The sequence below is a fragment of the Oncorhynchus nerka genome, linkage group LG9a (genome assembly GCF_034236695.1).
Source record: "Oncorhynchus nerka isolate Pitt River linkage group LG9a, Oner_Uvic_2.0, whole genome shotgun sequence".
Lineage (NCBI taxonomy): Eukaryota > Metazoa > Chordata > Actinopteri > Salmoniformes > Salmonidae > Oncorhynchus > Oncorhynchus nerka.
In genome coordinates this window covers 35,536,579-35,554,029 of record NC_088404.1, presented here as the reverse complement: position 1 = coordinate 35,554,029, position 17,451 = coordinate 35,536,579, and the positions used below count along the sequence as shown (strand labels likewise).

Genomic DNA, 17,451 nt, shown 5'->3' with positions numbered 1-17,451 from the left:
CCTTCTTCCATATGTTTGGGGAGTCTCCCACATGCCTTTTGGCAAACACCAAATGTGTTTGCTTATTTTTTTCTTTAAGCAATGGCTTTTTTCTGGCCACTCTTTCGTAAAGCCCAGCTCTGTGGAGTGTACGGCTTAAAGTGGTCCTATGGACAGATACTCCAATCTCCGCTGTCGAGCTTTGCAGCTCCTTCAGGGTTATCTTTGGTCTCTTTGTTGCCTCTGATTAATGCCCTCCTTGCCTGGTCCATGAGTTTTGGTGGGCGGCCCTATCTTGGCAGGTTTGTTGTGGTGCCATATTCTTTCCATTTTTTATAATGGATTTAATGGTGCTCCGTGGGATGTTAAAAGTTTAAGATATTTTTGTATAACCCAACCCTGATCTGTACTTCTCCACAACTTTGTCCCTGACCTGTTTGGAGAGCTCCTTGGTCTTCATGGTGCCGCTTGCTTGTTGGTGACCCTTGCTTAGTGGTGTTGCAGACTCTGGGGCCTTTCAGAACAGGTGTATATATACTCAATTTAATTACAAGTTGTAATGCAACAAAATAGGAAAAACGCCAAGGGGGATGAATACTTTTGCAAGGCACTGTATTAGTTCAGCACTACTGTCAGAGTAAAGAATAGGATGATTTTAGGAAAGAGGAACATGCTGTAGCCTCACTGCTGTGTGGTGTTTTCCCAGGTATAAAGGGGCCTCTGGCAGCTCAGCAGTGTGTGCCTTCACCATGGACCAGGTGGAGAGGGCCTTCAGCGGCCGTTACCGTGAGGTCAACCGGGAGACCCAGCAGTGGTACACCTACAACCACCCTGTCCTTGATCCACGGCCTGGAGCGGTGAGTTACCACTGCCCTCTGCTGGGCGGCTTACACAGTATAAGTCAGTGGTTCCCAACCTTTTTCGGTTACTGTACCACCAACTGAATTTTGCTCTGCCTGGAGTACCCCTGAATTACCCTCTCATGTGTATTTTACCAGTAGGCCTATGGTCTCATGAGTCTACTCAAGTATCCCCTGTGGATAGGCTAAGTATGTCCTAGTACCCCTGGTTGGGAACCACTGGTTTAAGTAACCTGTAGTAGGCCAACCACGTGTTTGCAGATTGGATGTGTTCTAGCCTGCCTCTCAGACACATCAGCAATCTGGACTGAACATCAGTGATTAACCAGCTATCTGTCTCTCTGCTGTCACTAGCAGCCTTCTTCCCAGAAGGCCTGATGTTATCAAAGCTGCCACTGCTACGGCTACTTTAATTTCCTGGCAGACTTATCACGGACACATCAAATCATCAACTGAGGGATACAAACACATATTTATGAGGATAGGCAGGGGGTAGTAGTAAGCTTGTGTAGTGTGTATTGTTGCCCAGTGTGTGCTTATGAGACTCCCTGTGTTCTCTCCACAGTGCATCACTAATGCAGCCCGGGACCAGGGCATCTCCTCCTCTCTGCATATGCCTGACAAGGTACTAAACTTCGTCAAGGACCACTTCCTGATGGACAGTGTGATCCGCAGCCAGCCCCTCCTGCTGAAACGCAGCGTCCGCTACACCCAGATAGCTGTCCACCGGGTCCAGGCCATCAACAAACACTACAATGTGCTCTTCATTGGAACAGGTACTGTACTGTAAACCGCCTCAGCCGACAGAACTTTTCCTCTTCTGTATGAGAGGCAGAGCTATAGCAGACACTAACCATCCACTGCTCTATCATATGTCTCTGGCAGATGATGGAAGACTCCACAAAGCCATTAATGTCAACAACAAGATGCACATCATTGAAGAGATGATGCTTTTCACTGAACCCCAGCCTGTACAGCACATTGAACTGGACTCTGAAAAGGTACAGTACTGAGAAAGAAATCAGTTTATTTATGGAGCATAGTGGGAGTAATGATGAGCTCACTAAATGTCAGCACTGGCAGTTTAGGGGTCTCATAAGCCGTGAAGAGAGCCGGAACCTAAAGGGTAGCTCAGCTCACGTTCATTGAGATAATTGCATGCAACTTCCTCTCAGGGGAATCGTCAAGGGTACAGTGTTGACATTGTTTTAGAGAGAGGTAAATGTCTGCTAATATGTGACCCAGATACCTATTCCTCCCTGGCCCCTGACTGACTGTCTGGTGGTCTCTCCTCTACAGGGCCTGCTGTTTGTGTCCTCCTATTCTGGCCTGGTGGAGGTCCCGGTGGCTAACTGCTCCAACTACCAGAGCTGTGGAGAGTGTGTCCTGTCCAGAGACCCTTACTGTGCCTGGGAAGGGCGGCAGTGTCTGAATGTCAGGCTGGGTGGACTAGAAAAGTATGTTTCCCCCAGACCACCTGCCTCCATACATTACATTTCTATGGTCCACTCATGGACATGTAGGTGTTGCTCATCAAAGAGATACTAGCCTTGTATTAGCATGATGCCAGATAATGGTATAAACTAGTTAGATGCTAAGCCCTCATAATGACTGATAACTTTTCGGGACATTAGAGCACACCAAAGAAAAAGTGACTACAGGAAAATGCTCCATGCTGTCTGCTTACAGTACATGCTGTAGTCTGTAAAGACCTGCTATGTGTAGATTGTCAGTTAGAGGTTCTGAGTGGTTCTGAGACACCCATTTGTCTGATCTACCATTGTGTCTGTGTTCTCAGCCACTGGCAGCAGGACGTGGACGAGGCAGACACATCCGTTATCTGCAACAAGACACAGCCCAGCCCTCGCTTTGCTAAACCCCCACCCACACGTAAGTACTGTACCATTCCATCCGTTCCTGCTGGATTAAATCATCTCAGCTCTAAACTGTACCACTGTGCTCTACTATGGAACTGCTGCATTTACATTTCGAATAACATTTTATTCCAATGTTCCCTACCATGATTATCAATTCCAAGCTTATTTAATGTGTTCGTTCTCATCGCAGTCCTGCTCAGCTACCATACTGATATAATAATGCAGTTTGTTTAATCTACCTGAGATGGACTTGCTTTCACAAATGAAAAATAATAAAGCCCTTTCTCTTGTTGTCCGCAGGGATGTCTTCATGCCAGGTGATAATGATCCCAGCCAACATGTTCAAAGTGCTGCCCTGTAAGCTGCGCTCCAACCTGGCTGAGAGGAAGTGGGAGTACAGTGAGGGTGCAGGTCACTTCCTGTACCCCAGTCCTGAGGGAGGTCTAGTGGTGGTGGCCCAGGCTGACAGACAGGAGACCTATGAATGCTGGTCAGTGGAGGAGGGCTTCAGGCAACTCCTGGCCAACTACTGTGTTAGGGGAGAGGCCAGGCAGGAGAGCACCACCCTCATTGGCCGCTCACGCACCCCTCTGGTACAACAGGAGGAGCCAATCATCCTACCTGGAGAGACCCGCTCCCCACAGATCAACACCAAGACCTACTGGAACGAGCTCATCATAGTGTGTGCCCTGCTGGGCTTCTCCCTGGTGGTCTTCTCCCTATTTGCGGTCTACAGGAACCACGACCGCATGAAGTCCATGCTGAAGGAAGGCGAGTGCCCCAACATGCAGCAGAAGAAACCCAGGCTAGTGGGGAATCCGGCAGAGAACTTGCCTCTGAATGGCAACAGCACAGTGCCAGCCTCTGTGTCAGACCACAAGGGTTACCAGACCCTCAATGACAACTACATCTGCAACACACCGCCACATGAGTGCTCATCACCAGACAACAGCAAGAGCTTCTCCGAGTCAGAAAAGAGGCCTCTGAACTTGAAGGAGAGCACTGTAGAGATCTCGCCCATCTGCCCGCGGCCTCGGGTGAGACTGGGCTCAGAGATCAAAGATTCCATTGTGTGAGGACAGCTTTGATCAACTTGAGCAGGAGATAAAACCCTAATGTGGAGTGATTAACTATTAGCCATAAGAAAAGGGGGACTTACAGTAAAATAAAAACATAGAAGGAAGGAACACTGAAGAGGGACATTTCATTACACTGCTTTTGCACTTTTGTCTTTTTCATTTTGTCCCTGTGGTCAGTTCTCATTTCCTTGTTGTCACTCCTCTTTCTCTAGTGCACCTGAAGCACAATGAAGAGGAAGGTGATACAGATTGCCTTCAGACTATTGAAGCTGTGGAATGATGGTTATGGTGGACATAGGACACATACAGCTGATTTTGTCCTTCTGTAACAGTTTTTATATGATTCAGTCATGTTGTTTTTATGCATTGCCACTCAGTCCGTCCAAATGTTCTGGTGGCATTGCATTGAAAGTAGGGAGATACTCTAGAGCTGACCCTTAACGCTCCCATCTACATCCACAATTAGTGTGCGCTTAGCCCTACACTGAGAATGATAGTAGAATAACAAACAACCTCTAATTCAAACACTATAGTAAGTAGATCAATAGGCCTTTCACTGATGACTTAGTTATAACAGCAGTCTATCAGCTATTAATTCAAAGCAGTTTAAACTGTGGATGACCTTAGTGCAGCATAACGAGGCAGACATTAGAATGGAATCCACTGGTCAAGAGAGGGCTGACCATCCCAGAGAGACATGGAAAGGAACCAATGAGGAAGGAATGAAAGAGGTAGGGACCACCTGGCATGAGGTGTGGAAAAAAGAGCACGCAACAGAATAACATAATACTGGAGAGGTGTTGTTGTCGAGGTTCTCTGCCCTGCTCCATCAGGAGCTTAGAGATTAAGTCAAGACTTGAATGACTAACATGTCTTGTGAAGGAGTAAAGAGAGAAAGCAACACTATCCCCCCAAATGGAGAGTAGCACAGATGGGGTTTGTACATCCAAAGGTATTGAAGGATATGGTGCCTAACATGCTGACCAGACCGGACACGTCGCGTGTGCGAGCGTTGCAAAATAGATTTACACATATGTTATTCAATCATTGCACCCACACTGCTCGCTCGTATCAGCGAGCGTCTGCTTGGCCAGGCGGTAAAATAGAAATTGGTTCTATTTGTGACACCTCAACTCGCTGCAAGTCCAGCCTCTCCCATCTCCTCATTGGTTTTTAGAAGCATATGCCCACATGCCATCTCCTCATAGGTTTTTAGGAGCATATACCCACGTGGGTGATTGAAAGATTAACTTAGGTCTACACTCCGGTAGGTTGTAGTAATGCACTGTAAAGTTGGTTGTCAACCGCCATATTAAATCCAAAATAAGAAGAAGAAGCCTGAGAAAGGAGGAGAGATGACGAGAAAGGAATTCAGTTTACCGTTTTATCTGTGGATTAATTGTTGGAGTAGAGGACATTGTGCATTTCATCTAAAATAACAAACTAATGTTTATATCCCAGGACAAATTAGCTAGCAACAGCAAGCTAGCTAGTTAAATTGACACAAATGTTTCATGCTTTTCGACCTGTCCCCAAATGTAATATAATTGGTTCAGAGTTTGTTTTGATATTTCAACCTGCGTGTCCTGATCGCTTCTGGTGTGGGTGAACAAAATCAACGTGCGTGTGTCCGGTTTGGTCAGCATGTAAGTTATGTGTACGATTGACATTCACAGGGTTGAAGCGTACCCCTGACATTGGGGAAGACCCGAGACCAGGTATTAACATATGATTCATTATGGAGCCAACAGATTATGCAAAGCACACAATGTGAAGTGGGGTGCAAGGTCACACCAAAAGAGAATCTCATCTTGAGACTGTGCAGGCGCATAGGTGTCCACACAATCTTGATTATTGAGAATCAGAGGCATTATACCCACATATAATTTAGTATGCAAAAGATTGAGCCCTTTCTGTGGCATAGCGGAATGGGATGAGAGAGAGCTTATCACTAGGCCTGGAGTTGCTGTAGCTAGGCTGAGATCCCGGTATAAAATGCTGACTAGTTCAGTTTGTCAGTCAGAAACTGATTCCTTCGATCCAAATTCAGTCACTTCAGACACCAAGTTAATGTGGGCTGAGACTGTGTAAAAACCTGTTCACCACTTTACTTAGATAACTCTTTCCTGGCCCTGTGATTCAGAGGCTAGTAGACAGCAGAGGTTGAAGAACCACATGTAGAGTGTGGCAACACAACAGAGTCAGCCAGTGGAGTATGGAGCTCTTGGTGTTGATGAATGTGACTCACACACCCAGAGGAAACCATGCTCTGTGTTCATTTATGTTGTGCCAAAAATAACCTTTTTAAAATGTGTATTCTGTTTTCATCCTTTCCAACACAACTGTCATGTCAAATCAATGTTTTATGTTTAATGGGCCTGACCGATTCAGCATGTATCAAACAGTATGTATCAAACCATTCATAACGTAGCCATTCAGTGTATATGAAAGCTGCCATAGTTACCAACATCACCTCTGGTTATCATGACACTAATGACTGTAAACTGGGTTTTACTAATATGGAGCCAAGGCTTTCACAGCAGTTATGGACCAGTCAATGGAGGAATGTCTTTTAAAATAAAAATGAACAGATATTGTGAAAGGATGGAACCTGCATAAATAATCATCCAAAAGCAAGGGCTTTCATTGAGGCATTACCTAATAACAGATATACGTTTTCAGCTGTTCAAGATTGGAAACAATAATTCTAAAGGCACAATTTAAGAATATAGATTTCATATTCCAAAGATGTAGCTATGTCAGTGCAAAATTATGGTAAACTCTTGCAACATTGCGTTGTGGAATGTAGTGATAGAAATTGTTTCGGAATAATTGTAAGTAAAACAATGTTGTCTTATTTAAGTTTGACATTTGTACAAGGGCCTTACAATTTTTGACAAAGTAGCTGTGAAAAAAGCATACTGCTAATGGACTGCTGTGGTGGCTGAGTGTATATAATGTACATTTGTATTGTAGTTGAGTGGACTAGTGAAAGTTGTATCATTGCGGTCAAAGTGCAGAACCAGCAAAAATCTTGACTCAAAATGCGTTGTTTTTGCACAGGATGTTGGAAAGCCTTAGTTTGGAACACGGATGTTTTTTTTCGTTGAGAATGATGTATTACATATTCAATGGATTTTTTTTCATGCCTTCAAGCTAAATTCAGGAATCAAGAGTTGTGCCTCTTGGGGTTCTAAAATGTGTACTCATGACCTTGTGACATTACTCATTCACATGGACAACCAGGTAGCAGCAGCATCACCTGCATGATAGGTACGACAGAATAGACTGTAGAACTGTACTGGGCATACCCAACAATACTATTAAAACACTGAGTGACTGCCTTTAAATTAGGATCAGTATCTGTACAAATCATTATTTTAGAATGGCTTTAACCTCAATCACTTCGTATTTCTGGGTTGACACTATTGCAAACCATTGTTTTTGACTATACATTTTAAAAAATCAACGCTGTCTTTAAATGCTCCTGAGTGGCGCAGTGGTCTAAGTCACTGCATCTCAGTGCAAGAGGCGTCACTACAGTCCCTGGTTCGATTCCAGGCTGTATCACATCCGGCTGTGATTGGGAGTCCCATAGGGCGGCTCACAATTGGCCCAGCGTCGTCCGAGTTTTGCCGGGTTAGGCCGTCATTGTAAATAAGAATTTGTTCTTAACTGACTTGCCTAGTTAAATAAATGTAAAATAAAAAAATATATTCACTACCATTCAAAAGTTTGGGGTCACTTAGAAATGCTCTTGTTTGTGAAAGAAAAGTTTTTTAAAAAGTTCATTAAAATAACATCAAATTGATACTGTGTAGACATTGTTAATGTTGTAAATGCCTATCTACATAGGCGTACAGAGGCCCATTCTCAGCAGCCATCACTCCTGTGTTCCAATGGCACGATATGTGTTAGCTAATCCAACTTTATCATTTGAAAACGTTAATTGATCATTAGAAAACCCTTTTGCAATTATGTTAGCACAGCTGCAAACTGTTAAAGAAGCAATGAAACTGTCCTTCTGTAGACTAGTTGAGTATCTAGAGCATCAACATTTGTGGGTTCGATTACAGGCTCAAAATGGCCAGAAACAAAGACCTTTCTTCTGAAACTCGTCAGTCTATTCTTGTTCTGAGAAATGAAGGCTACGTGCCATTGGAACACAGAAGTGATGGTTTCTGATAATGGGCCGCTGTACGCCTATGTTTATATTCCTTTTCTTTTCTTTTTTTATCGGCCGTTTCCAGCTACAATAGTCATTTACAACATTAAGAATGTCTTCACTGTATTTCGGATCAATTTGATGTTATTTTAATGGACAAAAAACGTGCTTTTCTTTCAAAAACAGGACATTTCTATTTGACCCCAAACTTTTGAAAGGTGTGTATACATTTACAACTGAAACATTTAAAATGTATGATTTGTATTTTGTTACAAACATTGCAAAAGTTTAGAAATGGCAGTTTGGATCTGTTGAGTAAAGTGGGTGTTGTCTAAAATCTAAACAATAATACATTAGCAAAATCAACCTAAATATCTAGCATACTAGGTTCAGACATGCAGCATTTAAATCTCTTTCGTTTGATCACCTTTCCAAATTGATATATACTTGCTTAAGGTTTTTGAGACTGTCGTTATTAGCTTCTACTGAGTTGCAGTAAGGCACCTCTTGTCACTTGAAGAACCACTTGTCAAGCCTTCTATTTGTGACAGTGCACCAGGTTTCTCTGACTCGTGTCAAAATGTCTTGTAAGTTTGTATGTAAAAGTGTTTTGTAAATTGAGCTGCCAATGTAAAAAGCTGTTGTGAACTGTATTTTTTGTATTATACATCACTACTGTTTGTTGTTTTTGTTGTTCTGTACATAAAAGCACCTTATTTTAATTTTTCAAATAAAGATAAATGGTTACATTATGTTTCCTATATGGTTCATGAACTCAGGTTATAATACCACATAGAATTACCTCAATATAGAAAGAATAAGAATCTAGGACATAAATGGTGTTTGTCACATTGGTCTTAAAGGTGCAATTTTTTATTTTTTTTTATCTCAATATCAAATCATTTCTGAGTAACAATTAAGTACCTTACTGTCATTGTTTTCAATTAAAATTGCCAAAAATAATCAAAAATAGCTTCTTATTAAATAGCAATTTCTCATGCAAGAATTCAGCTATGTAGGACTGTCTGTGAGTGGTCTGACTGGGTAGGGGAAAACGTAAAACTAGCTGTTATTGGCAGAGAGTTTTGGAACTCTTTCTAATTGGTCTATTAAATAATTTACTGCATTCAGTATGTGTTTACGTTCTGGAACATTCAATTGAATGGAAATGGTGCTGTACTGAATGACCAGTTAAAAAAATGGGGAGGGGTTAGTTTGTAGGTTGGGGAACGCTGTCAGCATGGCCACTGCCCTTTAAATACATAACTTATTGCTTCAGGCCATACCGTGCCACAAACACCAGACGGGAGCAAATGTACCTTGTAGAGTCCATGTCCTGACGAATTGAGGCTGTTCTGAGGGCAAAAGGCAGTTCAACTCAATATTAGGAAGGGGTTCATAATGTTTTGTACACCCATATAAAACATAGGAACGTCATGTGTTTTACTGCACTGGGCCTTTAAGCACTTGTTTGTAAAGCAAGCACCCATCAATCAAATTCTATAATATTAAGGGTCAGTCTTTGCTAAATGGATCCAGATCTTGGTGTTTCAGACTTGCCGGATTCTGCTGTTACATTACCAACATGTGGCCACAATATAATTGACAGCTTTCTGAGGAATTATTGTACTGTAAAATGGATCACTAGCTAATTGGCAATAGATTTTCATGGGAATACTCTACAATTCACATAAAACCACATGCGCATTTTCCCACCTGAGATGTTTCCATCAAATTGACTTGTGGATAAAAAGCTGTGCGTGATTCAAATAATCAACTCATCATTTGAATCAGCTGTGTAGTGCTAGGGCAAAAACCCAAACGTGCACCCAGGATGGACCGTCCCCAGGACCGAGTTTGGGAAAGCCTGCTCTTGCCAACAGCTTGCAGATACAGTGCGGGTATAGATTACTTCAGGGACGGGAAACTCCAGTCCTCAGGGGCCATATTGGTGTCACACTTTTGCCCCCAGCCTCGGCTAACACACCTGACTCCAATAATAAACTAATCATAATCTTCAGGTTAGAATGCAATTAGCTGAATCAGCTGTGTTTGCTAGGGATGGGGGGGGTGTGACACCACTCTGGTCTCCAAGGACTGGAGTTGCTCATCCCTGGCCTACATGATGAGATTATTATGGACAAAGACTTTGGTTTTAGAGGTGGGGGGGGACATAAAAATAACAAATGTATCCAGTCGGATAAACACTACAAACAGCCTACCCGACCGATCGGAGGCGTCCGCATAGTCCTAATGCACACCGTTGCCTCGTTTTGAATCACATTCCAATGAAAAAAACTGGGTGGGGTGGGGTGGGGTGGGGGCAAGATTGCAATTTCAGAATGTGGGGCTGGACATGTGAAAGTTGCACCCTGACTTTCACCACCCTGTGAAGTTCATCAAAACGTATTTCATCTGTAGCCTAATTAAGTGCACGCTTACCCGACTAGTCATAGTGGGAGGACCGCACAACATGTCATAGTGTAACAGATGTAAATCGTACTCTCCTTGTGTTGTGTTTTGTCCAAATAAATCACCCCAGCCAGTGGTTCCAGTTGAGCATTATTTATTTATGTTGTTAAATAGGAAAAAGCACTTTATTTGTGCAGAGCTTAACATTGTTGATGGCTGTCGATGGTAAAATTCCTTGCATCACATCTTCATACTGGGTGAACAAAATACAATCCAAATATAACATATGTAAATATCTGGTTGTTAAATAGGAAACAGCACGTTAGTTGTGCAGGGCTTAACGATGTTGATGGCTGTCGATGGTCAAATCTGTAGCATGAAAACAACTGTGTTAGTAGTGGGCTTACGTGACCATTACATAGGTGTATGCTAGCTAACACACTTATTTACAGCAATCATAAGCACATCCCAGAAAGCCCCTCAATCTCTAACAGGTACCATATACCCACACATGTATAAATTAGTAATGTACAGCAAATTTGTACGCTTTGTAAATTAGAAAATAGAAAACGGTATTCAGAACGTGACCTACCCCTTGCATCACATTTTCATACTAGGGAGAACTGACGTTCAGCATCTCCCTCTATCTGCATGCGACGCCAATCACAACACGCCTTATTGTCATCAGAGTTGAACCAACCAAGAAGAATGCTTGAACATTGAATACACCTTCCTTTAGAGGCAAGTGGAAACATAACCAACCCTGTTACATTCGCGTGACTCCAAGTTTACTTTGTTATAATGGTTATTATATCAATGTTGGAGCATAAAACCATTTCCACAGTCATTTATCGCATAATTAATTTGACTGACTCAGAAAGATCCCACCATGTCGAACAAACAAATAATCTGTCAGCATTTATAAAAAAGTTTCCATCACAGCCATCTTGATTTCTTATATATGGTATGACTTTACTCACATAAAAACTGTGGATGGAAACGTGGTTAGTGACTGTGTCCTCTGTCAACACATTAGTCACATTAAGGTGGAGAACAGTGTTTGCTGATGCATTCCACCAGACTCTTATAAAAACGTATGTGAAGAACAGCAAGGAACATGTTCAGACTTTATGTGAGCCTAATTCTTGCATTGTCATGTAAAACAAATAAGCTAATATTTTAGTTCTGTCTTTTTTAGTAGAGGTGTTTCTGTCACAATAGTGAAGGTATGGAACTGTGGTATGGCTAGGGATATCACATGGTCGGGTGGAGTTAATTACCGTCTGCACACAGTGCAACAATGGTAGGCAGGCAAGTATTCTTGATAAAGAGTGCAGTCCACACCTGAAAGGACAATAGATAAATAGATTCGGTGTTCTGTGTGAATCTAAGTGTGCGTTCTCTAATTCTCTCCTTCTCTCTTTCTTTCTCTCTCTCGGAGGACCTGAGCCCTAGGACCATGCCCCAGGACTACCTGACTCCTTGCTGTCCCCAGTCCACCTGGCCATGCTGCTGCTCCAGTTTCAACTGTTCTGCCTTACTATTATAGTTCTTGCTGTGAAATGTTACCCCACTCTTCCACCAAGGCACCTGCGAGTTCCCGGACATTTCTGGGGGGGAATGGCCCCAGCCCTCACCCTCCGATACAACAGGTCCCAGACGTGCTCAATGGGATTGAGATCCGGGCTCTTCGCTGGCCATGGCAGAACACTGACATTCCTGTCTTGCAGGAAATCACACACAGAACAAGCAGTATGGCTGGTTGCATTGTCATGCTGGAGGGTCATGAGCCTGCACCTGCAGGAGGGGTACCACATGAGGGAGGAGGATGTCTTCCCTGTAACGCACAGCGTTGAGATTGCCTGCAATGACAACAAGCTCAGTCCGATGATACTGTAACACACCGCCCCAGACCATGACGGACCCTCCACCTCCAAATCAATCCCACTCCAGAGTACAGGCCTCGGTGTAACGCTCATTCCTTCGACGATAAACGCGAATCCGACCATCACCCCTGGTGAGACAAAACCGCGACTCGTCAGTGAAGAGCACTTTTTGCCAGTCCTGTTTGATCCAGCGACTGCGGACAGTCTGAGCACTGCGAGAATGATCATCTGTCCGTCCTGTCTCCCTGTAGCGCTGTCTTAGGCGTCTCACAGTACGGACATTGCAATTTATTGTCCTGGAAACATTTGCAATCCTTATTGCCTCCTTGCAATATGCCTAAGGCACGTTCACGCAGATGAGCAGGGACCCTGGGCATCTTTCCTTTGGTGTTTTTCAGTCAGTAGAAAGGCCACTTTAGTGTCCTTAGTTTTCATAACTGTGACCATAATTGCCTACCGTCTTAACGACAGTTCCACAGGTGCATGTTCATTAACTGTTTATGGTTTATTGAAGAAGCATGGGAAACAGTGTTTAAACATTTTACAATGAAGATCTGTGAAGTTATTTGGATTTTTACGAATTATATTTGAAAGACAGGGCCCTGAAAAAGAGATGTTTTTGCTGAGTATATTTTTATTTTATTTAACTAGGTCAGTTAAGAAAAAAATATTATTTACAATGACGGCCGACCCCGGCCAAACCCTAACGACGCATTGTGCGCCGCCCAATGGGACTTCCAATCACAGCCGAATGTGATACAGCCTGGAATCGAACCAGGGTCTATAGTGACGCCTCTAGCACTAAGATGCAGTGCCCTAAACAGCTGTGCAACTCAGGAGACCCAAGAAATCTACATTTCAATGATGGATATTCTAAAGTTCAATATGTTTCCATTACATTTTCAACTCTAACAATGGTTTTGTCACAAAAACTGTTGCTGAACTAGAAAATGTGCCTACTCTGGTCTCGGCAAGTGTGCTGTAGCCAACAGCTCGCAGATACAGTGCGGGTAGGCTAGTCTACATGATGAGATTATTATTATTTATATTTTTATTTGTCAAATGGCAGTCAACCATTGATCATCATGTGGATGGCGCTCGTCTAGCATAATAATGGACTACCGAACAGCTCCTTTTTTCATCTATTGCTGCTCATTGGACCCTATGATCACTCGGCTACACAGCTGATGCCTGCTGGACTGTTCATTAACACGGTACTTCATTTTGTTTATCTGTCGGCCCCAGCCTCAAACTCAGGCCCTGCGTGTAGCTAAATGACCCTCTCTGCCCATTCATCGCCATTTACCCATTGTTGTTGTCTTAGCTGTTTACCCGTTGTTGTCTCACCTGTTGTTGTCTTAGCTCTCCCAACCAACACATGTGATTGTTGTATGCCTCTCTCCAATGACAATATGCCTTGTATACTGTTGTTTAGGGCAGCTCTCATTCTTTTATTATACTGCAGAGCCCCTAGTCCTGCTCAACATGCCTCAGATAGCCCCCCTCTCCCACCCCCCACACATGCGAGATCGCACCTAGCTTAACTGGTGCCTCCAGAGAAGCAACCTCTCTCATCATCACTCAATGCCTAGGTTTATCCCCACTGTACTCGCACTCCACCATACCCTTGTCTGTACGCTATGCCCTGAATCTATCCTACCATGCCCAGAAATCTGCTCCTTTGATTCTCTTTTCCCAAAGCACGAGACGACCAGTTCTTATAGCCTTTAGCCGTACCCTCATCCTTCTCCTCCTCGATTCCTCTGGTGATGTAGCGGTTAACCTAGGCCCTGTGTGTCCCCAGGCGCTCTCATTTGCTAACTTCTGCAACCGTAAAAGCCTTGGGTTCATGCATGTTAACATCAGAAGCCTCCTCCCTAAGTTTGTTTTATTCACTGCTTTAGCACACTCCGCCAACCCTGATGTCCAAGCTGTGTCTGAATCATGGCTTAGGAAGGCCACCAAAAATTCAGAAATTTCCATCCCCAATTACAACATTTTCCGTCTATCGTCAGAGTTCGTACTGCTAGGTGACCTAAATTGGGATATGCGTGACACCCCGGCCATCCTACAATCTAAGCTATATGCTCTCAATCTCAGACAAATTATCAAGGAACCTACCAGGTACAACCCCAAATCTGTAAACATGGGCACCCTCATATATATCAACCTGACCAACTTGCCCTCTGAATACACCTCAGCTGTCTTCAACCAGGATCTTAGTGATCACTGCCTCATTGCCTGCATCCGTTATGGGTCCGAGGTCAAACGACCACCCCTCATCACTGCCAAACACTCCCTAAAACACTTCTGTGAGCAAGCCTTTCTAATCGACCTGGCCCGGGTATCCAAAATCAAATCAAATCAAATTGATTTATATAGCCCTTGGTACATCAGCTGATATCTCAATGTGCTGTACAGAAACCAGCCTAAAACCCCAAACAGCAAGCAATGCAGGTGTAGAAGCACGGTGGCTAGGAAAAACTCCCTAGAAAGGCAAAAACCTAGGAAGAAACCTAGAGAGGAACCAGGCTATATGGGGTGGCCAGTCCTCTTCTGGCTGTGCCGGGTGGAGATTATAAAAGAACATGGCCAAGATGTTCAAATGTTCATAAATGACCAGCATGGTCGAATAATAATAAGGCAGAACAGTTGAAACTGGAGCAGCAGCACGGCCAGGTGGACTGGGGACAGCAAGGAGTCATCATGTCAGGTAGTCCTGGGGCATGGTCCTAGGGCTCAGGTCCTCCGAGAGAGAGAGAGAGAGAGAAAGAAAGAGAGAATTAGAGAGAGCACATGTGGGGTGGCCAGTCCTCTTCTGGCTGTGCCGGGTGGAGATTATAACAGAACATGGCCAAGATGTTCAAATGTTCATAAATTACCAGCATGGTCGAATAATAATAAGGCCGAACAGTTGAAACTGGAGCAGCAGCATGGCCAGGTGGACTGGGGACAGCAAGGAGTCATCATGTCAGGTAGTCCTGGGGCATGGTCCTAGGGCTCAGGTCCTCCGAGAGAGAGAGAGAAAGAAAGAGAGAAGGAGAGAATTAGAGAACGCACACTTAGATTCACACAGGACACCGAATAGGACAGGAGAAGTGCTCCAGATATAACAAACTGACCCTAGCCCCCCCGACACATAAACTACTGCAGCATAAATACTGGAGGCTGAGACAGGAGGGGTCAGGAGACACTGTGGCCCCATCCGAGGACACCCCCGGACAGGGCCAAACAGGAAGGATATAATCCTCCCACTTTGCCAAAGCACAGCCCCCACACCACTAGAGGGATATCTTATATCCCTCTAGTGGTATCCTCGAAGGATATTGTCCTCATCCCGTCAGTAGAGGATGCCTGGTTGTTCTTTAAAAGGGGTTTCCTCACCATCTTAAATAAGATTTCCCCTTTCAAATTAAGAACAGATATAGCCCTTTGTTCACTCCAGACTTGACTGCCCTTGACCAGCACAAAAACACCCTGTGGCGTACTGCACTAGCTTCAAATAGTCCCTGCGATATGCAACTTTTCAGAGAAGTCAGGAACCAATACACACAGTCAGTTAGGAAACCAAAGGCTAGCTTTTTCAATAAGAAATGTGCATCCTGCAGCACTAATTCCCCAAAAATTTGGGACACTGTAAAGCCCATGGAGAATAAGAGTACCTCCTCCCAGCTGCCCACTGCACTGAGATTAGGAAACACTGTCACAACTGATAAATCCATGATAATTTAGAGTTTCAATAAGCATTTCTCTACGGCTGGACACGCTTTCCACCTGGCTACCCCAACCCCGGCCAACAGCTCTGCACATTTCACTGGTCATCCCGAAAGCCAACACCTCCTTTGGCTGCCTTTCCTTCCAATTCTCTGCTGCCAATGACTGGAACAAATTGCAAAAACTTAAAGACTTATATCTCCCTCACTAACTTTAAGGGTCAGCTGTCAGAGAAGCTTACCGATAGCTGCAGCTATACACAGCCCATCTGTAAATAACCAATTTAACCAACTACCTACCTCATCCCCATATTTGTTTTTGTTTTTCTGCTCTTTTGCACACCAGCATTTCTATCTGCACATCTATCACTCCAGTGTAAATTGTAATTACTTCGCCACTATTGGCCTATTTATTGCCTTACCTCCTTACTTCATTTGCACACACTGTATACATATTTTTCTATTGTGTTATTGACTGTACATTTGATTATCCCATGTGTAACTTTGTGTTGTTGTTGTTTTTGTCGCACTGCTATGCTTTATCTTGGCCAGGTCACAGTTGTAAATGAGAACTTGTTCTCAACTGGCCTACGGGTTAAATAAAGGTGAAATAAAAATAATGTCACCAGAATCAGACCCTTAATATTTACTGAAAAGGAGCTTCAACATCACCATGCACTTCACTACCCTGCCAAGTTCATCATACCTTATTTAATCTGTAGCTTCAACATCACCATGCACCTCACTACCCTGCCAAGTTCATCATACCTTATTTCATCTGTAGCTTCAACATCACCATGCACCTCACTACCCTGCCAAGTTCATCATACCTTATTTCATCTGTAGCTTCAACATCACCATGCACTTCACTACCCTGCCAAGTTCATCATACCTTATTTCATCTGTAGCTTCAACATCACCATGCACCTCACTACCCTGCCAAGTTCATCATACCTTATTTCATCTGTAGCTTCAACATCACCATGCACCTCACTACCCTGCCAAGTTCATCATACCTTATTTCATCTGTAGCTTCAACATCAACATGCACCTCACTACCCTGCCAAGTTCATCATACCTTATTTCATCTGTAGCTTCAACATCACCATGCACTTCACTACCCTGCCAAGTTCATCATACCTTATTTCATCTGTAGCTTCAACATCACCATGCACCTCACTACCCTGCCAAGTTCATCATACCTTATTTCATCTGTAGCTTCAACATCACCATGCACCTCACTACCCTGCCAAGTTCATCATACCTTATTTCATCTGTAGCTTCAACATCACCATGCACCTCACTACCCTGCCAAGTTCACCATACCTTATTTCATCTGTAGCTTCAACATCACCATGCACCTCACTACCCTGCCAAGTTCACCATACCTTATTTCATCTGTAGCTTCAACATCACCATGCACCTCACTACCCTGCCAAGTTCATCATACCTTATTTCCTCTGTAGCCTGATAAATTGCA

General features: G+C 43.6%; 1 protein-coding gene and 1 long non-coding RNA gene across 3 annotated transcripts in view; one reads left to right on the top strand and one right to left on the bottom strand.

The window, feature by feature from the left end:
* LOC115134225 (semaphorin-4B) overlaps positions 1-8,709 on the top strand; it is a 90,681-nt gene extending 81,972 nt beyond the window's left edge. For both annotated transcript variants that reach the window (XM_029667979.2, XM_065022539.1), the window contains 6 exons: positions 686-836; positions 1,405-1,615; positions 1,725-1,840; positions 2,139-2,296; positions 2,638-2,729; positions 3,017-8,709. In XM_029667979.2, coding sequence (XP_029523839.2) covers positions 686-836; positions 1,405-1,615; positions 1,725-1,840; positions 2,139-2,296; positions 2,638-2,729; positions 3,017-3,792 — 1,504 coding nt within the window. In that variant the 3' untranslated portion in view covers positions 3,793-8,709. The remainder of the gene's footprint in view (positions 1-685; positions 837-1,404; positions 1,616-1,724; positions 1,841-2,138; positions 2,297-2,637; positions 2,730-3,016) is intronic.
* Positions 8,710-10,509: 1,800 nt separating this feature from the next.
* Positions 10,510-11,807, bottom strand: LOC115134747 (uncharacterized). The gene is made up of 2 exons (XR_003864369.2): positions 10,965-11,807; positions 10,510-10,741 (listed from the first exon to the last, which is right to left on the bottom strand). It is a non-coding gene; the product is annotated as an uncharacterized LOC115134747 (long non-coding RNA).
* Positions 11,808-17,451: the final 5,644 nt, after the last annotated feature.